Source organism: Rhineura floridana, chromosome 11 (genome assembly GCF_030035675.1).
Source record: "Rhineura floridana isolate rRhiFlo1 chromosome 11, rRhiFlo1.hap2, whole genome shotgun sequence".
NCBI classification, from domain to species: Eukaryota; Metazoa; Chordata; class Lepidosauria; order Squamata; family Rhineuridae; genus Rhineura; species Rhineura floridana.
Window position 1 is genome coordinate 57,871,613 of NC_084490.1, and position 22,407 is coordinate 57,894,019.

Genomic DNA, 22,407 nt, shown 5'->3' on the forward strand with positions numbered 1-22,407 from the left:
AACACAAAAAACAATTTAAGCCTTCTTGGCTGCCTACACTTCCTGATATGAAGGCCCATGAGAAGGCATTACCTCATGAAGTCTTCCCTTGGCCTTTAATTGAAAGGTGGGCACCAGGGAAGGCTGCATAGCGCAGAACACTGGCAAGATGATTGGTAGGATGAAGGAAAGGGCACTTCCAAACACACACCCTGCCACCTCATAAGCGCAGTAAGCGCAACAAAAAACCTGCACCCAACCCATGAGAGATATTCTCTCTTTCCTTTGACAATTTTCAAATGGAATTTCTTTTCTCATTAATTGAATGGTTAAAAAAAAAGTGAGAGAAATTTTCAGCACAGTACTACTTCTGTAGTGTTATCTCCTTTCAAATACAAAATCAGGAATGAGACAAGCCTGAGTGGCTTTACCATCTGACACCTGCAAATGCTACAGTTCACTTGACACATCAAAGATCTGAGGAGCATGAAGAGTTAAGAACGTAAGAACAGCCCTGCGGGATCAGACCAGAAAAACCATCTTGTCCACATCCTGTTTCCCACAGCAGCTAACCAAACACCTCCGGGGAAACTCAAGCAGGACACGAAGTCAACAGACACCCTTCCCTACTGTTGCCTAGTATTTAATGGCATACTGCCTCTGAACATGGAGGATCCATGCACTCATTATGGCTAATTAATAGTTGTTGATAGACTTGACTTCCATAGTCCATTCACAGATTCTCTGGCATCATTGTGAAGAACCTGATTGTACCTATTACGGTCCTGCTTAATTTCTGTAATGAAAAGTAATGGATCTCAAGAAGTGCTTGTTTTTCAAATTAAAAGATGCCAGGTTTTTGGCTGACCTACATATCACATATTCTCTGCCTGGGAGCAGAGGTAAAGGGACTCTGTACACTTTCAGGACAACTCTCCTCTTTATTATTTTTCACATATTTGGGTGCTGTGGCCTGTGAAGCCTTAACTTCAGGCTCGCCTGGAAGTCCTACCCTCTAAATCCCTCTATCCAAATTCCTAATGCGCATTTATAGGGGGGGAGGTGGTTAAAGTGAGGAACAAAAATCTCTGCATTTGCTTCGGATATCTATGCTTTTTGTTTCTCGCGCTGAAGCCTCATGTTATCTAAAACGTTCTCCAGCGCCATGTCAGAGACTCCGAATCCTTTGGATTGTATGCGCGAACTCGCCCTCGCTTTCCCTTCTCCGGCCAAAGTTTGAAAGAAACACAACCCCGTCCCATCCCAGCGACGCTTTTTGAGCAGTGCAGTCACTGTCCTCCCCGGCACTTGAGTTTTGGCACCAAACTACAGCCTGCCCTGCCTCCGGTTAAAGGACGAAGAACGCACAACGCCGCTGGCCCTCTCCCTCGCCAAACCGGCTACGTGATGCAATAAGCCGCCGGCCCCCCGGAAAGGGTGGCTCCTCCTTGGGCAACCGGCAGGGCCGCGCCTGGACGCGCTCCTCCCCCCCCCCCGCTTCTGCACTGGGGCGGGGAGAAGTGAGGCGGGCCGAGATCACGGCTTAGCGAGCCGAGTAGACGGCTAGCGCCGGGCTCCGGGACGGTTCCCTTTTGCTTCTCCAAGTGCGCCCTGGGCGCTCCATCCTTCCCTTCCTTGCCTGCGTGGATCGAGACTCCGGATGCCGTTCCCCGGCGGCTTGTGGTGGTTGCTGTGCTGCAGGCAAGGATTCACTTTGCTCCGACGCGACTATGGCGAGGCAGGCAAAGGGGTGGCAGACGAAGAGGAAGCCGAGGAGTCCTTCGAACTGCGCAGCAAACGCGACGAGGTGGGTTCTGCGCGGGCAGGAACAGTAGTTCCTGGAGTTGTGCTGTATTCCTCTCGGGGGCTGTAACTTCTGCAGAGCTTGCCGGCAGATCTTCCTTTTTTCACTTATCCTGGGCTTTTATGGCCCTAGAGAACTGTGCGTGCCTTAACTCGCCGTCCCGTCCCGTCCCGTCCCCCCCCCCGCATTACCAAGGGGTCTAGGAGGACGAGGTTTTCTTTAGCGCCTGGGACAGAATTCGCACAGGTTAACGTTTAAGAAGAGGTTAGCCTCTGGAAGTTCTCCATATGTGTGTGGGGGGGGGGCGACGGCGACATGCATTTTACTCGATTTACTCAGTACAGTAGTGTGCAGGAATGTACTTGAAACCTGCTCAGAGCTTTGACTAAAATGCAGTCCCGACCCTACATTCTTTATTTGCAAAGGAGCCAATAAAGATGGAGCCAAGGACTGACTCGGTATAAATCAGTTTCTTGTGCTCAGATTTCCTTAGGCTCTTCTAAGCTTAGGATATGCTGCTATGCTATTTGGGGCCGGTATGTCCCGCAGCATGGTCCCATTCTGACACCCCTCTCCCAGTCGGTTTGATTCTCTCCATTCTATAACCAATTGAGGAATCATCCCTAAGACAATACTGCCTGCCTCATCACCCTCCCTATTTCTGTGGGATCCATCTTCCCCAGATAGGTAGAATTAATCCAGCCACCAGAGTAATTTGCTGGTAAGGTGAGGGGGGCAGGGTTTTTTCCTCATATTCATAATCCTTATATAATGCTGTGGCCATGAATTATGCAGGATGAGCCGTTGTCTTGACTGCCTGGACACCTTTCACTCCCAGTCCATTTCCTTTTAATTGTGGGCAAAGGAAAGTCATAGAAAGCTGAAGCCTAGCCACCTTTGGAGTGAGGGAGAGCCAGGTTGCCTGTTGGCCCGCATGGACCCAGGCTTGGCTTGCAGGACCCATCAAAGTGCTACCAAAGTTCAGAAAGAAGTCATTCAACATCCACCCTGCATTTCTCTCTGCCATTCTGTTCCCTGGGAAGCAGAAGGGATATCACTAGTTCCTCCCTCAGCACTCCCAACTCCCGCCCCCGCTCTCGCTAGCCAGCTCCTTCACAGAACAGGAACCAAACCAGCTCAGTCACGGGCAAAGGACAAATGCCCAGACATCAACTGAAGCCATAGTTGTAGGCTGATGCCAGTTGATTTTTACAGACATAGCAATGCCGGCGCTAGGGCAGAAAAAGCCTGTTCCCCAAGCAAATCTTTCCTTTCTCTGGCCTAGTATTTTGGCTCATCTTTTTAATGGCCTCAGTTCTTGGTACAGAGAAAAGGCCAACCTGCCCTCTTGGACAGAACTGGCATAAGGTCTGGCTGGCCAAGCCTCAGAACAAGGCACTTCAGAAAGTTTAGCTTAAGCCAAAACTATATCCGTTGGGAAATTATGAAATGAAATTTGAAATGTATTACTGGGAAATTAGGAGTACATATGTGTGTGCACCTTTCTGCTCCAAGGTTTTCTTTCATGCTTCTGCGGTCAGAAAGGCAGGTCCTATCAGGAAGAACGGGATGTGACACGTTGGGAGGCGATGCATCACCTGCCGTCTGGAAGGAACTGGTTTGGGGTTCTCCAGCTTTCCACCAATGTGCTATTAGAACTTCGCGGGAGAGGAAGGGCTAGCCTGAGGTTGGAGGAGGAAAAAGGGATCTTGAAGCTAGACTGTCCAGTGAATTGTAGGTTTGATTTACCAACACACCCCTGTCTCTGGCTGTATTTGTAGGCCTTGTTCTCCCAAGACGGGGAAGGATTTGGGGTGACAGATGCTTTGGGTGGAGGTAAAAAAAGGGAGAAGGGGTTGTGTGTGGCAAGGTGTAGAATATTTGCATGCTGCCCTGAGCATATTACCTCTCCCTCCCCAATCCTATTTAGCAGTAAAATTTCAAGCATATATGTTGAACTAAAACAACATTGGGGAAGCTGTGGCACCGCCAGATGATGTTGAACTACAACTTCCATCTTCAGTGACCGTTAACCATACTGGCTGGGGCTGATGGGAGTTGGAGCCCATCAACAGGTCTCCCCACCCTCTGGGAACTCGATTCTGGAGATCCCACAGCAGAGCTTGAAGGCAACAGCCCTCCCTTGCTGTTTCTCTCTCCACAACTAGTGTTCAGAGGAAAATTACCTTTTTACCTGGAACTTCTGTTTAATCACCATGGCTAATACTCATGGATAGACAAATGTATGGAGTGTCGGTCTAATCCCATTTTAAGCCATTTTAAGTTTATGGCCATTGCATTTTGTGGCTGTAAATTCAATAAATTAATTATGTTAGGGATGGGGAAATTGAGGCCCTCCAGCTGTTGTTGGACGCTGCTCCCATTGACCCCAGCCAGCGCTGCCAATGTTCGGTGTGATGGGAATTGTGTTCCAGGATATGGAGGGCCAGGCATTCCTTACCCCTGAATTAATGTGCTGTGTGAAGAGTTACTTCCTTTGTCTGTCCCGAGTCTACTGTCAACCAATTTACAGGGTAATCCTTTTAGCATTTTTCTCTCTATACCATGCATAACTTTATAAACTTCTGTCATGACTCTCCTCATTTGTTGCCCCAGCTATGTGACCCCCCCCAAAAAAAACACTTTAGCCTTTTCTCATAGAGAAGATGCTCCAACTACTTAATGATGGCCTTTAACTATTGTATGATGCTACCAGAATTTGTTTTTTCAATGGGATGCTGTGGTGGGCATGAGCTTACCACTATAGTTAGCTTGCCTAGCTGGAGAGACCAGATCCTGAAGCCAGTCATCTGATAGGTGTTAGCTGGGTGTGCTTTTGCGCCACACCTGAGACCTTGTATCCTGCCCCCCCAGCCCCTCAGAAAATGGGATTCAGAGGATGCCATCCAGTGGTTCCCAGAAACTGTCCAGGTTCATATCCATACAGGGAACCCTGTGGGTAGTTGTAGAGAGGGAAAGCTTAATGATGGAGCAAGTGGTGGTAGTAACAGAACCCAAAAGGTGTGCTCTTTAATACGTAGGGAGAGAGCCTGAATCCAGCCAGTGGTTATACCTAAAGCTTGTGCTTGAAATTACAGTTCGTGTCTCTCACAGCTCTGGTAGTTGCACTCTTAACAGATGATGGGAATCATCCTGCCATAGCTTCACTTAAAGCAGGGCCCTCCAGATGTTGCTCCCATCAGCCGCAGCCAGCGCAATCATGGTCAGGAAGGATGGAAGCTGTAGCCAGCATCATCTGCAATGCCACAGCTTCCTCACCCCAACTCATGGAATAGCAAGGCTCCAAAAGGGACAGCACTTGAGCTTTTAACTACACATTTCCCCTTTCATTGGCTTATCTTCAAGTCCAGGGCCTTTGTCATGTGATTTAGTCCAAAGCTTTCTGAAAGAGTAAAGCAAGTTTTCTGTTTTGGTCATGCAAGTTCCTTCATTTCAGGCCCCCAGAATGGGGATGAGTGATCAGTTTCCTCCTCCAGTAGGTTGTATGAGAAATGATAAGATACAATCATGCTTTCACCAGCAATGCCCATGAGAAAATCCATAATATGGCAAGTTGCTAATTTGTATGGATTGTCAACAATTTTAATGAGTTCCATAAGCCCAAACAGTTGTATTTTTCAATGAGTAAAGTTCAAAGGGAGGTGGGAAAGCTGCTTGTATGCAAGTTATAAAATACTTCCTTACTTCCAACTCTGCGTGACATAGAGCAATATGCTGAAGAACAAAGCTTGTAGTTGGAGACAAAATTTGCAATTCTGTACATACCTATCTGGGAGAAAGCTTCCTTGGACACAGTAGCGCTTGCTTCTGAACACGCAGAGTTCAACCTGTAAAACGTCTAATTGAAAATGAAGTCTTACAAAGAAGCATTACCATTTCAAAACAATTGGTCTTTACTTCTAAAATATTACACTGTTAGGCTGAGCTAGAGCCCTACCAAAGAAAGGGAGAGAAGTAGCCACCCTCTGCTTGATCCCCTGCCCCACACAGTTCAGACTAGTAATGTTCAAGCTAAAGGTGTATGTTCAGTGACTACAAAGGCTTGCAGACCAAAAGAGAGAGCTTCTTTGCCTTTTGATTTTGAGCTGATTGTTACAAGCAGTAATAAAACATTTAGAAGCCTGCCTGAGCCTAGTCATTATAGTATGGCCTCATTCACTCCTGGTGGAGAAGAGGGAAGGGATGCTTGTCTGAACAGGAAGGGGCAGTTGTGACCTTGGTGGAGTGATTTTGTGGGGTTCTGACCAGAAGCAAATTAGGGCCTTCTCCTGCAAAGCCTCTAAACCTGTAGTTTCTTCCTGTGGGGCCTGATCCTGCCATCTGAGGAGGATTCCAGTAGAGCAATCTCAACTTCTGATGGGCTCATTGTGCAGCTGAGGGTCAAGCAGAGATCTCCTGGAAGCGCGCCTGTATGTAGCCTTTGTGGTGACAGGCCATAATGAAACGTTGTAGGCTCAGGGTTTACCCTCAGTTTAGACACCCCTCAAAAAATTACCTGGAACTTGTGGTCTCTGGAATGGGATTGTGGTGTTACTTTACTAACCCTGCGTATATACAATCTAGGATAGGCAGATGCAAAAAGAGGACAGAGCCTCCTGCACTTTTAATAGTTGTGCAGAAGAGGGAATTTCAGCAGGTGTAACTTGTATGACACAGGAACATAGGAAGCTGGCTTGTAATGAATCGAACCATTGGTCCATCTAGCTCAGTATTGTCTGCACTAGCTGGCAGCAGCTCTCTAGGATTTCAGACGGGTCTCTCTCAGCCCTACCTGGACCTGCTGGGGATTGAACCTTGGACCTTCTGCATGCAAGGAAGACACTCCACCACTGAGCTACAGCCTTTACTCAACAATGCAAAGGATGAGGATGGCCCCAGACAGTGGTGCTCTAGTGAAATCCTGGCTCTCACTGAAGCTGGCATTTTCCACCACTATGCCGCATGAGGATAGTTGAGAACTAGGGGATCCCAGCAGTTTGGTTTATAATGATGTGCTGCTGGGTGCTTCCCTCTTTTCCACTGCCACAGCAGGGTTGATAACCTGTACAGGAAGTGGAGATAGCCATAAGGATACTCCAGTGAGTAGCCAGGAGAAGAACAGGCATACTCTAGTGCAGCCTTTCCCAACCAGTGTGCCTCCGGATGTTGTTGGACCACAATTCGCATCTTCCTGACCATTGGCAATGCTGGCTGAGGCTGATGGGAGTTGTGGTCCAACAACATCTGGAGGCACACTGGTTGGGAAAGGCTGCTCTAGTCTAATGGTGTTGGGAGATGTGGTGGGATGGCTTCCAGGCAGAACTTCTGCTGCTGGCCCCTCTACCTCCCCAGATCTTGTGTGCCCAGTGTCTGCCCTCTGGCAGACAAATATAGTACCAACAAATATGTACTGAGAAATAGTGCCAGTGTATACTGTGATATTAAGATGTTGAAACAGCCTTATATATTATATCCATAAAATCAAAACAGTTTTTCTCCCAGTGGTATATAATTTGGCAAAGTGCTTGTACTGGGATGTGACACTCATGCTTGCCACCGTATTCTCCTGTCCCCCCTTAAAACAAACACACACACTTCTCCTTTTGGTACTTTTGGTGCATGGTTCCCCTTTTCACTGGCTTGGTGAAAATTCATTGGCCATTCCTAAAGCTCTAAGGGTCCAGACTTGCTAGTTTAATTAATGTGAAGTGAACCGGGGGCAAGTTATACAGTACATGTCTGCCTGAAACTTTGTTTTACTAGAGCCTGTTTTCCCAAAAGTAAAATGGCTGTCAAACAGGCTGCAGCAGTAGAAGCCAATATGTAGGAGAAGGGAATTGTTTCCTGTTGGTGTGTGATGAAAAGAGGGGTGCTACGGCTGCTGCATAAGACTGAGGAAATGGTGCATGTGTATGTGAAAGGGGAGAGAGAGAACCTTCATAGTGTGTAGTGCTACCTGCGGTGGAGTTAATTTCTGCCCCCTCCATCAAAAATGTGCTCACATAAGTCAGTGAATTTCCTTTTCAATAAGGGACTCTCAGAATTAAAAAACGGCAACTTTGGCTTAAGAAAATAGTTATGGCTCATATACCAAAAACCATGCAAATTGTAAGTTAAGACCTTAGCTTAACTACATTCTACAATTCTGCACATTGTATTTGCTTACAAGTTAACCTCCACGTATTCACTCTTGCTCTGAGTCTTTCAGCCGTAATCTTCCTCCTCGGTGGGTTGGGCAACACTGAAGATGGGATCTGTGTGGAATCCTTAATAAGATATATGCTTGTAAATGCTAAGATCTTCATTTTGACAGCCACCCTCTTGGTAAAGCCTATCTTGAGCTGTTTAAAATCGTGCATGTTGCTTAACCAAAAGTAAACCCAGCAAAGTTTTACATTTTCAAACATTAGAACATAACCCTTGTTCTGTTCCACCTGTAAATTCTAGACAATTAATTCATTTTAAACAGAGTCAGCGTGGTTAAGGTGTTGGACTACAACCTGGGAGACCAGGGTTCGAATCCCCACGCAGCCATGAAGCTCACTGGGTGACCTTGAGCCAGTCACTGCCTCTCAGCCTCAGAGGAAGGCAATGGTAAACCTCCTCTGAATATTGCTTACCATGAAAACCCTATTCATAGGGTCGCCATAAGTCGGAATCGACTTGAAGGCAGTCCATTTCCATTTTCCAAAAAGAGCTATCCTGTTGTAAAGGCCAGTTGAGTCATAAATCAGGGTTCTTTTCTTCTTTCTCTTGTTTGTTTCACCTTATGATGATAAAGACATTTGCCCTGATGTCTGTCTAACCCTCATCTTGTATCCTTCTCTACATTCTCGGTCAAACCTTTGATTCTCCCCACCCCCTCTCTGTATGCTGACCATCACTACTAGCCTATGCAATTTTCTCTAATCCGGCTGAAAGCACCAGGGGTCTATGCACTCAGTTGTTGCTTCCTTCATGCTTTTCTGAGCTTCAGTGATCTCTCAAACTGCAGAGGAAGAGAGCAGGGGGTGAAAGACCAGAGGAAGGTATGGGTGCAGAGAGGCTAAGTTGTAAGCCAAGGCAGCGTGTGAGATGGCATGTGCGTAGTTCTTGTGTAGCATGGAAGTAAAGCAAAGCACGTTGAGCTCCAAAGGCCGTGCATTTGGTCAGTCCATGAATTTTACGTGCCTCAGCTCTTAAATGAATGCTTTTGGTCCTAAAATCCAGCCGCATTTGTAATATGGAAAGTGGTAATTAATTGAACTAGTAGAAACTGGATTCCACTCTTTGCAGGTATTTAAGGGTAGGAAACCTTGCTTGAGATTCTCCTCCCACCCACCCCCGGCCACTTCTAACTGTGCTTCTTCTCTGGAATAATCCTTCATGCCCTCTTGATGTTTCCTGCCAATCTGCCTGCCCCTGTAGGATTGTGACAGCCCATGCCAGCTTGAGCTGAGTTATAACAGGTGTCCTAATGCCAGAGGACAGTTGGTGCCCTGTCCGTAACTCAGTACCTGTTGCAGCAGCTCCTTGCTCTCCCTCACACAGATTGCCTTTATATTTAGTCTCTCTCTCCTTCCTCCTTTCCTTAGGGACACGTCCAACTTGGGCTTTGCTCTGGGGGAACACTGTAGGGCCTATGTCTAGAAACTGGATTGCGTTGGGTGTCCTGCACTCTCCACCAGTTCCTCTTAGCCACAGCAGATCTCCTTGCAGTCTTTGCACAGGCTGTTGAGTCCCTTTGAATAAGGTGCATGAGGCCAGGGTTTCCCTTGCCATCTGCGAGGACCTTTCTGTTCTCCTGACGTGCCCTTCCTCCTTGCAGAGGAAGGAAGCCTTGGCTACAATAGGACTTTGTTTGCCTGTATCTTACTCAGCAATGTGCTTGTGCAATTCTGCACAGTCTGGAGCCCGACACCAGGGTCGGCTGAGGATACAGGAACCCTTTCAGCTGCTGCAGCTTGCAGAGTGAGAGAGTGTATGTGTGTGTGTGTGTGTGTGTGCGCGTGCACACGGGGTGGGGGAAGGGGTGGCTAGCCAGACTGTGGCCTGGGAGGGGCTGTAGACCAGACTAGGCAGCCTGGGAAAGTTGCAGATTAATAATTCATTTCCTTGTGCGGTTGGGGAAATTGGATGGGGAGGCAGCCTGCGTGTACCAATGTTGTTCTGTGTTCTCCCAGCCTCTCTTCAAACCAGACTCTCTCTTTTGAATATATAAACAATGATATTGTGGGACGGAGGGGTTTCATTGCAGGTTTTGACATCCCCAATCTCAAAACCCTTCCGCCATGTCTTCTATCCTAATTACCCGCATATTTGGCTCTCACACTTTGATGTGTGGCTTTGTGAGTCCTGATGGTGTTTCCTTCTCTCTCTCTCTCTCTTGCCCCCCCCCGCAACCCTTGCTCTTCAGGGTCCTCCCTTGCAGGTGAACCTCACTCAGCCAAGTCGTGCTAGCAGCGGTTCTGAAAGGTGAGCAATGAAGGATTGTGGGGTTGGAGGTGTAACGGAGCTGGCACTCCACTGGGGAACTATGTTGGGGGGTGGCAGGGAAAGTGATCATGTCGTGCACACTCAGAATTCTGGCTCCCGTAAGCACAGCCATGGAAACCTGTGAGATCCTGCAACTAAGTTGACTGACCTTTGCAGACGATCCCCCACCATAGTCCCAGAAATTGCAAACCCCTCCTGTTTGTTGCCATGTTCTTCCCTTCTCCTTTGATGCTGGCGTCAGGCCCCACTTTCAGGCCTTAAGCAAAAGGCTTGGAAGATACTAGGAAATACAGTTTAAAAAATCTCTGTGGCCGAAACCTGCCTCAGTGACGTGCCATCTCATTTGGAATTCCTGCCTTTGGATTCAAGATGTGCAGTGGCTGACGGCAGTAGCTAAGTGCTAAGGGGAAATCGCATGACGTGTGCTTTATAAATTGTTGCATGTTAAAAACTAGTCTTGAGGCTTAGTCCTGTCTCAAATTAATAAACGATTAGGGGTTCCTACTTGCTTAAATTTTAGACATTGTGGGATGGGAGGGAGAGATCCAGTTGCCCAAATAGGTCTTCAGTTTTAAAGAAGTGCCAGGGCCTAGTTTTGCCTTAAAAACTTGGTCTCTTGCCTGAAAGTAAGTGTGGGGGAGACACTTGGCACATGTTCAGATGCACTCTTCATGACTGCTTCACATGTTGTAGAGCAGGAAGGGCTGTAGCTCAGTGAAAGAGCACCTGCTTTGCCTACAGAAGGTCCTAGGTTTAATCGTTGGTGTCTTCAAGCAGGGCTGAAGGAGATTCCTGTCTGAAATCCTGGAGAGCCATGGTCAGTCACAGTAACAATACTGAGTTAGATGGACCAATGTTCTGACTTGGGTGAATACAGTGTCCTGTATTTCTAGAGTTAAGCCCTGATTTGGGGTATAGCTCCTTGGACTCAACCCTAGACCAAATTAATGCCTTCCGAGCGCATTTGCTTTCTTCCTTTTCTGAAGGTATTGGTTCTTTCCCGGCTAGAAAGTAGCTGAGAGCAGAAGAATTCTGTCTGGTGCCACACACACCTCCCACCCTGCTTCCAAGCTAATGGTTCCCAGCTGGGGCCAGGCTTTGCTACGGGGCCTGGAGGAAGTGACTCCAGCTTCTTATTTGTTGCAAGATGGGGCCTGGGAAAAGGCGGAGGGAAATAGAGGCGAGTTTGTGTGGGTGGCTGAGGACTCTGGTTTTTTCCTTCTAGTGAGCAAACGTTTGAACGTGGCTGGGATAAGCATGTGAGTAAGGGAGAAAGGGAAAGGGTGAGTGAGGCCTAGGTGGGGTTAGAGCAGCTAGGTGAGAACTGAGAGGGATTAGAACAAAGGGCAGAAGGAGAGTGCCGCTAAATTTGTGCTTGAGCCCCAGAACCTTTTCTCATTACTAGGACAAATGAAGTATAAACGTGGCAGAGTGCACCTGAGCAAGTGCAGAGGTGATTTCTCTCACCACTGTACCCAGCCCCCGTGCATCTGAGATGAGCTTCTAGGTCAGAGGGTGTGTCTTCTAGGTGGGTTGAGCTTCCTGCACTTCCCCTCTTAGAACAGGTGTGGTGGACCTTTTTCCTGTCTAGGGTCACATTCCCTCAGGAGAAATCTATCAGGGGGGTGCTGCGTTCTGGCAGTGGACGGTGCAGAAGCCAACGGTGGATGGAGCTGGACCAAAAGTAGATGGGACCTTCCGTTTTCCTCTCCCTCTCACCCCTTTCCTCTCTCTTCCCCTTATTCCTCACCTAGCAGTCTGCTGGGGAAGGGGCAGATTGCTTCTGCCAGAAGCCTGAGCTGCCTTGCTTTGCAGAGGGCTTTTGATGTGAAGCTAAGGACTGCAGGTTACCCACCCTTGTCTTGGAGTAGCTGGGAGCCGTGGTTTGCTGCGGGTTGCCTGTTTTCTATCTCCGTTTGGGGTTCTCTGGAAGCCAAAATGGGTGGGACTGGACTGCTTGAGGTGTGCTATATAAAGGGTCATGGAATGGGGAGGAGGGGGCAGGCCCACCTCTAATTCTCTCGTTACTTAATCCTTTTTTTTCTCCCCCCCACCGTCGTTCTCGTATAGAAGCACACACACTGTTCTCTCAGACAATCCAGCCAGCATCCTCTCCTCTCCTGTGCTCCTTCATTTACCAAATTCTTGGCAGCCTTGCTGTATAAACAGCTTATTTTTAGCCTGAGGTTAACAGTGCAAGATCTCGCAGCCCACTTTCCCACAACCATGGAGGGAAGTGGGTGTGGGGCTGTGTCCAAGAAGCATGGGGGATGGGTGCTAGAACAGGAATGTCCAGAGGCCAGGCTTCTTTGGGAAGAGAAACTGGGGAACTCCAGAGCAAATAGACCCTGGGCCCACCTTTAGCTGAACCATGCAATTTGGGGCCAACTTCTTAATTTCTTACCATGTTGTTGTATGCCAGTGGTGCTGTTGTGACCCACTTTAGGTCTGGCTGCAATCCAGTGGTGGGTCCCAATCCACCAGCTGAAGGCTAACGCTCTAGGGATGGATCACACTAGGAGCCCAACTACTGTTGCCTTTCCCTTTTGGAGGAGAGGAAGGCTTGAGTGTGGATAACGCAGAAAGTTAAGGAAGAAAGTGGTGTGCATGGGGTGAGAGAAGGGCAGGAAAAAAGTGTACTTTAAAAAATAAATAAAAGTGAACCCTGTGTAGTAGCTTGGGGTAGAGGGTGTTGAGAAAATGGGGTGATGGGCCAAAACTGAAGGTGATTCAAGGTCTAGAATCTTGCTGGGGAGAGAAACAAGGTAGGCCTCTTCCCCACTTATGCTATCAGTTGTTCTCTCCCCCCCCCGCCTTGTTATCCAGCTCAGATTGACACCTCCATCTCTTTACATCAGAGTGGAGAACCTTGGGTCCAGGAGCCAAATACGGCCCTCCAAGCCTCTCTGTTTGGCCCTCAGGACTCTGGCCCCAGCAGACTCCCTCACAGCCACACCCTGTCTCCCCAGGCCACATCGCTCACATGTCCTGCCATGTATTCTCCATGAGTGTTTTTGCCTGGCTAAAATCTTTCCTTGAACTCTGACAAATTCCTCTTAGTTGCCTGGCTGGAGGATAGAGGAAAGCAGGTCCCAGAAAGTAGCCTGCAGTACAAAGGTAAACATATTTGTTGCTCCACCCACTTTTCCCTGTGGCCCACAGAAGGTTGCCCAGAATGGAATGCGGCCCTCAGCCTGGACAAGGTTCCCTATCCCTACTTTATGTGTTCTGTTGCCCTCAGGTCTTTGCCAGTGTCTGAAGAAACGCACAGTCTTATTACAGAGAAGAAGTGTGGGAGAGTGCAAGAAGAACCTGATGCTATTGTGAAAGGTGGGATCTTATGCAGTGTGACCCACAAGGTAGAACCAAGAATCCTTTTTTCTCCCCAATTCCTACCTTAGGGAAAGGGCGGTAGGACCACCTGATGGTGCCCAATCTTTTTAAGGTGGGGGTGGTCCCAGTAGTTTGGAGGCGTGGCAACATGTATGTTGGAAGAATGAAAAATGTGTCACCCTGGTCACAACTTGCACTGAATCAAAGAGAAACCATAAAGTGTTTATCTTCAGTGGTTGCATAACATACTAAACCAGCTGGTCAGCTCCTTTGCTTTAGCTCAGCCTTCCCCAAACTGGTGCCCCCGAGATATTGTTAGACTACAACTCCCAGCAGCCCTGACCATTGGCTGTGCTGGCTGGGGCTGATGGGAAGGCACCACGTTGGCGAAGGCTGCTTAACCTTGTAACCACACCACAGCTTCTGTGCCCAATCTGGAGTGTAGTTCATAATGCAACATTTAACACATTAAAGTTCAGATTTCTAGTCTTCATGGATGCAGAAAGAGACCCAAAGGGTGCTGGGGCAGGATTCAATCTGAGCAGAAGTTCAACCTTGCCATCTTTCTGTCAAATCTTCCAGGCTGGCTACAACGAGAGGTCCGGGGAGGTATAAAGACCCCTTGGCTACGTCCCCGCAAGTACTGGTTTGTGTTAACGGAGGATTCCCTTGACTACTATAGTGGGTGCGAGGTGAGCGCCCGCCGCCTTGGGTCCCTTGTCCTCACCAGTCTCTGCTCTGTGCTGTGGCCCGACAAGCAGACCTACAAGGAGACAGGTAAAGAGGGTGGGTTCGTGCCTGGTTGTAGAGCGGGAGCACAGCAGAACAGCCTCAGGCCCAAGGGTCAAATATGGTCTTTTTATCTGGCCCTTGGGACTCTCTTCAGAACACACCCTTTGCCTGCCCTGCTCCAAGCCGCCTTTGAGTGCTTTAGCCTTGCTGGAATGTGGCCTTGAACTGTGGTAATGCCTCTAAGTTGCCTGAATGGATGTGTGTGTGTGTGGAAACCTCTGACTTTTTTCGTGTGCATGTGGCTGCAATGTAGCCTACTGTACAAAGGTAAGAGGCACGTGTGTTGCTCCGCCCACTTTGGCATCTGCCCAACCACCACTGGTATGCAGTCCCTAGAAGGCTGTCAAAAAAGGAAATGTGGCCCTTGGCCTGAAAAAGGCTCCCCACTCATTTTAACATCTCTATGACCTGTGTGTGGCTGTAATGGGGAAGGAGGCTGTGATGTTCCTATATTAATGTATATATGGTAAGTGTTGTTGTTTTAGAAGATACATGGTAAGTGGAGTGAAAGAGGAGGGGGAGTGAATGGGCAGTAGAATGCGAGATGATTGGCTGAGTGTTTAAAATGGCTGAATGTATAAAAGGAAGAGTGAGAGTCGAATGGGGGGGGGAGAAGAGAAAGAGTGGATTGCTTGGTGGGGTTTGAGAGAGTTGTTTGCCAGGAGAGAGTGAAGAAGGAGGGAGGTGGAGTTCGGATTAGTATTGAGTAAAACCATATGCTTATGTGCCTTAAGAAGAAATCTTGTTAATCTTGTTAGCTTTGTTATCTGTAATAAATACTTAATTTGGTTTACCAAAGGCCTGATCCTTGGCTGGGGTTTCACAGACCAGAAGGGAGGGTAAGGTAATGACCAAGGCTGAAGGGGAACTGTAACAAATGGTGGCAGCGGTGAAGAGAATAACAATACCAGTATTCAGAGTCTCTGGGAATACTAGTATTGGGACGTTACTGGTGGTTGCCTAGCAGGGGGATCTGTTGAGATCTGTGCTAGAGCGGGGAGAGAAATCATAAGAGAGAGCGGTCCGGACTGGTGGAGTCCCTGGTGGTGCCTAGAGACAGGCAGTAACCACGAGCAGGTAGGAACCTGACAGGGAGAGCCAGGGAAGGAGCGTCACAGAGGCCTCTTCCTGCCTCCTTTCATCTCTGTGTTCCTGCCAGGGCGTTATCTGCTACAAATACATGAGAGCCAGAGTGGTGTAATGGTTAGGGTGTTGCTCTCCATATGAGACCAGGGTTTGAATCCCCACGCAGCCATGAAGCCCACTGGGCTGACCTTGGGCCAGTCTCTGTGTCTCAGCCTAACCTACCTCGCAGGGTTGGCATGAAGATAAAATGGGGAGGTGAGAACTATGAACACCACTTGGAGCTCCTTGGAGGAAACGTGGGCAATAAATGTAATTAATGAATAGAATTAATAAGTCTATGGTGTGCAAACATGAGGTGGGGTTGGAGGAAAAATCTTAAGGTCTGTACTCTTCCTGCTTCATCCTAAATATGTGTGTGTGTGTATATACGTGTGTGTGTGTATATACATATACATACACATACAGAGATATATATCTTCTGTTAAGCACATGTTGGTACCCCTTTCTCCCTCTTCTGTAGGATACTGGGCAGTGACTGTTTTTGGTAGAAAGCACTGCTACCGTCTCTACACAGAGCACTTAAACGAAGCCGTGCACTGGGTTTGTGCTCTGCAGAAGGTCATCATCAGCAAGGCCCCTGTCCAGACCCCCACACAGCTCCTCATGTGTGACATTGAGGTGAGGGATGCAGGAAGGCAGTGGGTGGATGGGCACAAGGACATACTGGTGGGGCTATGAAAGGGCCAAGCACCCCAACTGGTGGTAAAGGAGTTGGGAAGCCGTTGGAGCTGAGAGTGCTTGGCAGAAATGTATAACGAGTGCATGTACACCCAGTGGTTCACTTCCTTTTAAAAAAATAAAAAATGAAGAGAATGACATACAGTATTTATTATTGGGGCAGGGGTGGTCTTGATCTTTTAGGATTGTATTGCTGGTTTTGATTCTGATTTTTATAGGTTTTAATTCTTAATTGTAGTGAAGAGTGCCTAAAGTTTTATGGGTTTTATGGATTATTTTAAAATATTTTTATGATTTGATGATCTAAGCCTTGGGGCAATGGACTGGTTTCTGTCAGAGAAGAGAGGTGTATGTGAATTAATGGCAATGATAATTTTGGGGCAGGGGGGAGAGTTAGGCCTCTTCCTTCTGTTGAACCTTAGCTTATTGCTGACATTGCACTAGATGCTGTGCAAAAGTTTTAAATTGTGCAGGCCAACCCTGAAGGTTTGCAATATAAAATCCAGTTGGAAGTTGGGTGCCTGAATCCCACATGCACGTGGTTAGCCACCTTTCGCAGTGGCAAGGGAAGTGCCTCTATGATGGCAGCAGACCCTGGCATTGCACACAGACTTCCTAGAGCGGCTACTCTCAGAAAGCGCCATCTTGGACGCCACAGCAATAGATTGGAGCAGAAGTCTAGGAATCCTGCATGCAGCACACACACCTGATGCCTTCCTCTACTCTGGAGAAGGTGATCTCGAGGTTCTTCCCAGGGGTTTGAATGGGAATACTTCTCAGACCCTTTCTTTCCTTCCCTCTTCCTCCCTACTTTCCCCATCCCAGGAGAATCATAACAGCCCAGAAATCCTGGATCAAATTTATCACAATAATCCTATCCTGTGCTACACGGCTGGTCCAATCTATGCACCTCTGCTGCCTTTCCCTTATGCAGGTGAGTGACTGCTTCCTTGATATAGTCAGTATCCTCCTTAAACTTGTTGGCTTTAGTCCATTAGTGCTATGTGCCATTGGCTATACAGTCCCAAGCAGTGGGAGTTGAATGTGTAATGAGCAGCAGGGTGGATCTAGGTACATGGAACCTTAGCTAATGGCTTATTTCTCTTTTCTCCTGCCTGCCTCCCCCCCCCCCCCGGTGTTCTGTAGCTCCTGGCGGCCAAGGGTATGCAGGGCTTCGCGATGAAGCTGTCAAGCTGTTCCATTCACTGCAACAGCTGGAGGGGGTGCGAGAGCCAGCCATCCTCATGCAGGGGGTGTTGCAGACATGCCATGACCTCCCACCCCTGGTGGATGAGATCTACTGCCAACTGGTGAAGCAGACTACAGAGCCACCTGAACCGGGGGCGCCTGCAGACCTGCGCTACTGGCAGCTGCTCATTTGCATGAGCTGCACATTCATGCCTTCCCTGCCTGTGCTGTGCTACCTGCAGCTGCACCTCCAGCGGTGAGCCTGGGGCAAGGGGGGAAAGTGTGTGCATGTATGGTGTATGTGTATCATGTTTTGTTTGCTGCAAGACTGAGAGACGCACGATCAGTTGGCAAAAGCTTCCCTGCCACTCTGAGATTAGATATGCGTGTGTGTCCACAAAACCCTCCCTTTCTCCATCTGCAACAGCTCTTATTCACAGCAGCCTCAGGAAAGGAATCCCTTTTCTTGTTCGTGTTTGGAGGCAAGAGTCTTCCCATAGCTAGATGCTGGGTTTAAAATAGAGGAAGAATGTGTCCATCGTGCCCTCCTTGTGACCTGTCTCGGCCAGCGCTGGTAGACAGGAAGCTGAATGTGAAGATTAGTTTGATGCAATATGTAGATTCTTTACTAGGAATCCATTAGGAGTTCTTTGCCACAGGCCTTGGGTTATCTAATGCCAGTCCTTCGCTGGTCCCAGCAGGACAGAGAACCGGTTCCCAGGCTCGGAGATGGCTCGGTTTGGACGCTTCATCACAGAGGCCCTGAGCAACACCAAGGGGCAAGAGAGTGTGCCTTCCTTGGAGGAGATTGCAGGGCTGATGGGATGTCAGGAAACGGTTTGTGGCGTGCATTGCTCCAGCACCGTCACCTGCCATGTGGCCATCACCTCCCACACCACAGTCCAGGAGGTGAGCAGAAACCAAGGACTTAACTGGGGAGGGGATGGGATGACTCCAGTTGTGGGGCACAGTTTCTCTCTGGGGGACTTGCAGGTTGCAAAAAGGGGATTGCAGCTGATTTCATGGATATTGGTGGTACTGGTTCCTTCCCTTCTTGGAGAGTAAGTGATGGAAGGTGTTGCCTCTTCATCAGGTGGGCCAAGCAGTCAGGGGTTCACCTTGCATCGTAACACTGACTTCTTCCATTGGATAGTGTGATTGGGAAGAGATGAGGCAACTTTTTTTCCCCTTCTTCCTCCACAACATACCAGCTGGGCCCCCCACCCCTACTCCTCCACCTATCCATTCCTCAGCATGCTTGACCCTGTCTGTGTGTGTCCCCTTTGCAGCACTGAGTGCCCTCCTGCTGGACATGGCCAGGCCTCCTGTCACCCCCTTTGTCTCCTCGTCCCAGGTGGCCCTGGAACTGATGTTGCGCCTGGGCCTGTCATGTAGCCCCAACTCATTTGTCCTCTATGAGGAGAGCTGGCAGCATGTGCGCTCCCTTCCAGAGGATGTACTGGTGGCAGATGTCCTCAGCAGATTTGAAAGGTAAATGTCCCCCACGTACCGTTTACCTTGACTTAGTCACAGCTGGATAGAGGAGATCAAACTACTCGGCAGCATGCTGAGAATCCTGACCCAAAAGAAAGCAAGGTCTTAGTCTCTGTGGCTACAGTGAAGATCTTGAAAAATTGGGGGGAGGGGGCTCCAGTGCCTTGAGAAATGTTAGCTGCTGGAGGAGAAATGTGTGTGTGGTTATAGGGGTGGAGATCCTTAGCAGAGGCAGAGCTATGCAGAATTCGCATAATTATCCACAACACAATTCTGGGATACGTACAGGATGTATATGACTTTGTTCAGGGTTAGTAGGGGAGAGGGATGTTGATCTATACCATGGAAAAGTGGCAGAAAAGTTAATCTCTTTCATCTGGCTAATAGCCACGGCAGGCGGTCAAACATTTGATCAGGCTAGGTGTTTTTGCATGTCTCAGCACCAATGCACTATCTCTGCTTGCCTGTCCTAGCTCAGCTGAGGAAGAGCCACACTGGAAGCCGCCTGGGAGACTCTGGTTCAGGCATTACGGGTGTTTGAACATGGAGTGCGTCCCCTGCAAAAGCCAGGAGTTTGCAGTGCTCTTTGAACAGGTAAAGGTCATGCTGTATAAAAGGACAAGCCTGCAAGAATGAGGAGTGTTGTTGTTCTGCAAGTAACACACACTTCTCTGCCCTTTCCCTACACACCTACGAGCTAGTCCTCTGCAGTTATATGCCTGTCTGAGATACTCCAGTCTTTGGTTGCATTGCACTTCAAGAACCTAAATGGCAACTTCTCTACCCACATGCCCTTCCTTTACGTGGACCATCTTTTCCCTGTTGGGCTACTGTCCACCTGCCTTTGTTCCCTGTTCTTACTGTCCTCTAATTCCAAGTTCTTCTTGACCACCAGGGCATTTCTCGTTGGAGCATTGTCTGCTGGACTGTGGGTTGGCTCGTCTCTGGCCAAGCAGCAGATGGAGTGGAAGCACCATTTCCAGGAGGAGGCAGTCTCTCTGCTGGAGGTTGTCATGTACAAATGGAAGCAGTTACAGGTGGCTGCTTACCTCAACGTGGTGGGCAAGTGGTTGGCCTTTGGGTCTGCCCTCTCTGATGTAGACGTTCATCAGGTAAGTTATCCCACCTGCACTTCTATACTTCCAGGTATGACTTTGAGATGTGGAGATTGCATGGCAGGTGTTGGGAACTTCTGGCCCTCCAGATGTTGCTGAACATGTCTCATCGTCCCTGGCCACGGCCATGTACGCTGGGGCAGATGGGAGTTGTAGTTCACCAACATCTAGAGGAACTGAGGACAAGCCACATAAAGGTAGTCTGGGGTTGGGGGGCTTTCAAGTAGAAATCAGACTCATCTGAATAAATATACCTTGAAATGTGCATTTTTCACTCCACTCCTCTCTTTCTCATGTTCAATTATTTGTTTTCCCTTCTGTACAATCTGAAAATTGTTTTTGTTCAAAAAGATGAAAATCTGTTGCATAAACAAGAGAGTCATAGCAACAGAAAACTCTGCTGTTGGACAGGAAACCTTTGCTCTTCTCCCCCTTCCCCCAATACTGGCTGACTGCTGCCAGTCCAGCTTTCTGTGATTCTTGTAGCTTAAAACTTGGCTTATGCACGATCTCTTTAAATAGTTACTAATACATCTCAGAAATGTCACAGGCAGAATTCAGTGAAACTCCAAAGCTTGCAAACTCATGCCCCAGGCTAAGTTGGTTTATTAAAAATAGCAGCATGGTTTTACCAACCCGTTGGGCTTCTCATGAGAGGAGACACTCTTGTGGCATTGTTGACAAGCACTTTGTAGGTTCTACAGAAAGTTGCAGTTGCCTCACAAGTGCAGGGTCTTCAATTGGAAGGAAGCATTCAGGCCTTCACATTTGAGGCAATTGCAACAAGGCATGTCTCTGACTGTATGTTCTCGATACTTAGCACTTGTTTAAGATTTTTTAAAATGTTTGTAGCCTGGAAAAATAATGCAAACCAAGCTATTCTACATAACTTAGACTGCTAGGCCTAGGGAGGGATGGAATTGAAACTCCAGCTATCGAACAGACAGTCCTGCCCAAGCCACTTAAAAAGAACAACACCTCACCCTGTATTTATTTACACAGATTCACCAAGCTGGACCCACTATGCTTAGGGGAAGGGCTGTAGTTCAGTGGTAGAGCATAAATCTTGCATGCAGAAGGTCCCGAGCTCCATCATCAGCACCTCCAGGTAGGGCTGGGAATGACTCCTGCCTAAAACCTTGGAGAGCCGCTGTCAGTCAGTGTAGACAGTGCAGAGCGAGATGGACTAGTGGTCTGACTCAGCATAAGGCAGCTTCCTACATTTTACCTTCTTGGTAGTCCTTAATGGCTAAAAATATGTCTCTTCAACAAAAGCAGTCTTTTTTAAAGCGGAATGGTTTGCCACCTTGGCTGAGGAATATAGACTGCCCTGTTCTCCCACTCCCATGTTGTTCTTGGTCCTGGGCAAGAGAGTGGCAGTACTTAAGGTGGCCTGAGGCAGAGACTTAATCTGCAAGCAGAGGAGCAATAAACTGGGTAGCGGCGATGGGCTGAAGTCTGATAATGCTTTTTCTTTTCAGGTGAAAGATTGGGCAGCACTTACAGATGAGCATATTCAGCAAGGCACTGCAGCAGGAGACTCCCATGGCTACCATACTGCAACAAAGGAGGACTGCACTTAACCTGTCAGTGATGGGATCCTGCCCATGGTGACTGGCTCCTTTTCCCCGACAGAAGCCTTGAAGGCCAGGGATAGTGCCTTCCCAGTCAGACACTTGTAGTAAAGATACCAGTGATACTTTACGCTCCTAAGGAGCTGGAAATTATGTCCTCTCCTGTGTAGAGGGATTCCCTACCCCCTCCCACTTGTGTAAAAAATTATTTATGTCAACAGATGTCCTGTCCTTGGTTTGGTCTCTTGCAACAAGTAGTTGGCACCCTCTCTTTTCCTGCCAGTAAAGCTGCAGGCAGCTTTACAGTGTGCCTACACCTCATATCATCTGGTCTATATAGACCTTGCAGTATTTTCACTCACTCACACGTAAAGAAATGTCAGAGAGCAGCAGAAGAGGTGGGAGGGCCCCAGAAGCGTCTTATGCCTGTGGCTGTCCTTTGTAAAACCGTTTTTTAAACAAATAAATGTAGAGAAACCAAACTAGTGGCTACTTAGTTTTGAGTTTGGTGAAGTATGTCTCATGAGGGATTATTAGCTTTTCTCCAGAGTTTCTTCTCTCTTTATCTTCTTCCTTCTCCATTATCACTACACAGGCCTTTGGCCAAGCTGTTTTGAGCCCAGCTGATACAACAGTGATTACTGCTAAGAATTATATTTCAAGGGCAGGGTACAAATCGATATAATAAATACTGTAGAGTAGCAGCATGCATCAAACAGCTGTTACTGAAGAGTCTTTGCCGATATCCATGTTGTACCACTTGAGCTCTTGCCTTTTTGAGCTGACTCTAACAGAGGAGCTGATATTTTTCCAGTCTCTGGCTGGCGAG

The 22,407-nt window shown here is 48.1% G+C and overlaps 1 protein-coding gene across 3 annotated transcripts; it reads left to right on the forward strand.

Moving 5' to 3' along the window:
• The first annotated feature begins 1,083 nt into the window (after positions 1–1,083).
• Positions 1,084–22,060, forward strand: PLEKHH3 (pleckstrin homology, MyTH4 and FERM domain containing H3). Of its 3 annotated transcripts, XM_061590234.1 has the most exons (12): positions 1,087–1,786; positions 10,179–10,237; positions 13,500–13,588; positions 14,174–14,368; positions 15,990–16,147; positions 17,033–17,141; positions 17,354–17,651; positions 18,097–18,304; positions 18,750–18,886; positions 19,363–19,483; positions 19,785–20,001; positions 21,486–22,060. In XM_061590234.1, exons 1-11 carry the CDS (start codon positions 1,640–1,642, stop codon positions 19,983–19,985), a joined length of 1,722 nt encoding a protein of 573 aa, XP_061446218.1. In that variant the 5' UTR covers positions 1,087–1,639; the 3' UTR covers positions 19,986–20,001; positions 21,486–22,060. The 3 variants fall into 3 exon arrangements, with proteins under 3 accessions (XP_061446220.1, XP_061446219.1, XP_061446218.1); XM_061590235.1 differs by lacking the exon at positions 10,179–10,237 and having other exon boundaries at positions 1,086–1,786; XM_061590236.1 differs by lacking the exons at positions 19,363–19,483; positions 19,785–20,001; positions 21,486–22,060 and having other exon boundaries at positions 1,084–1,786; positions 18,685–18,772.
• The last annotated feature ends 347 nt before the right edge of the window (positions 22,061–22,407 follow it).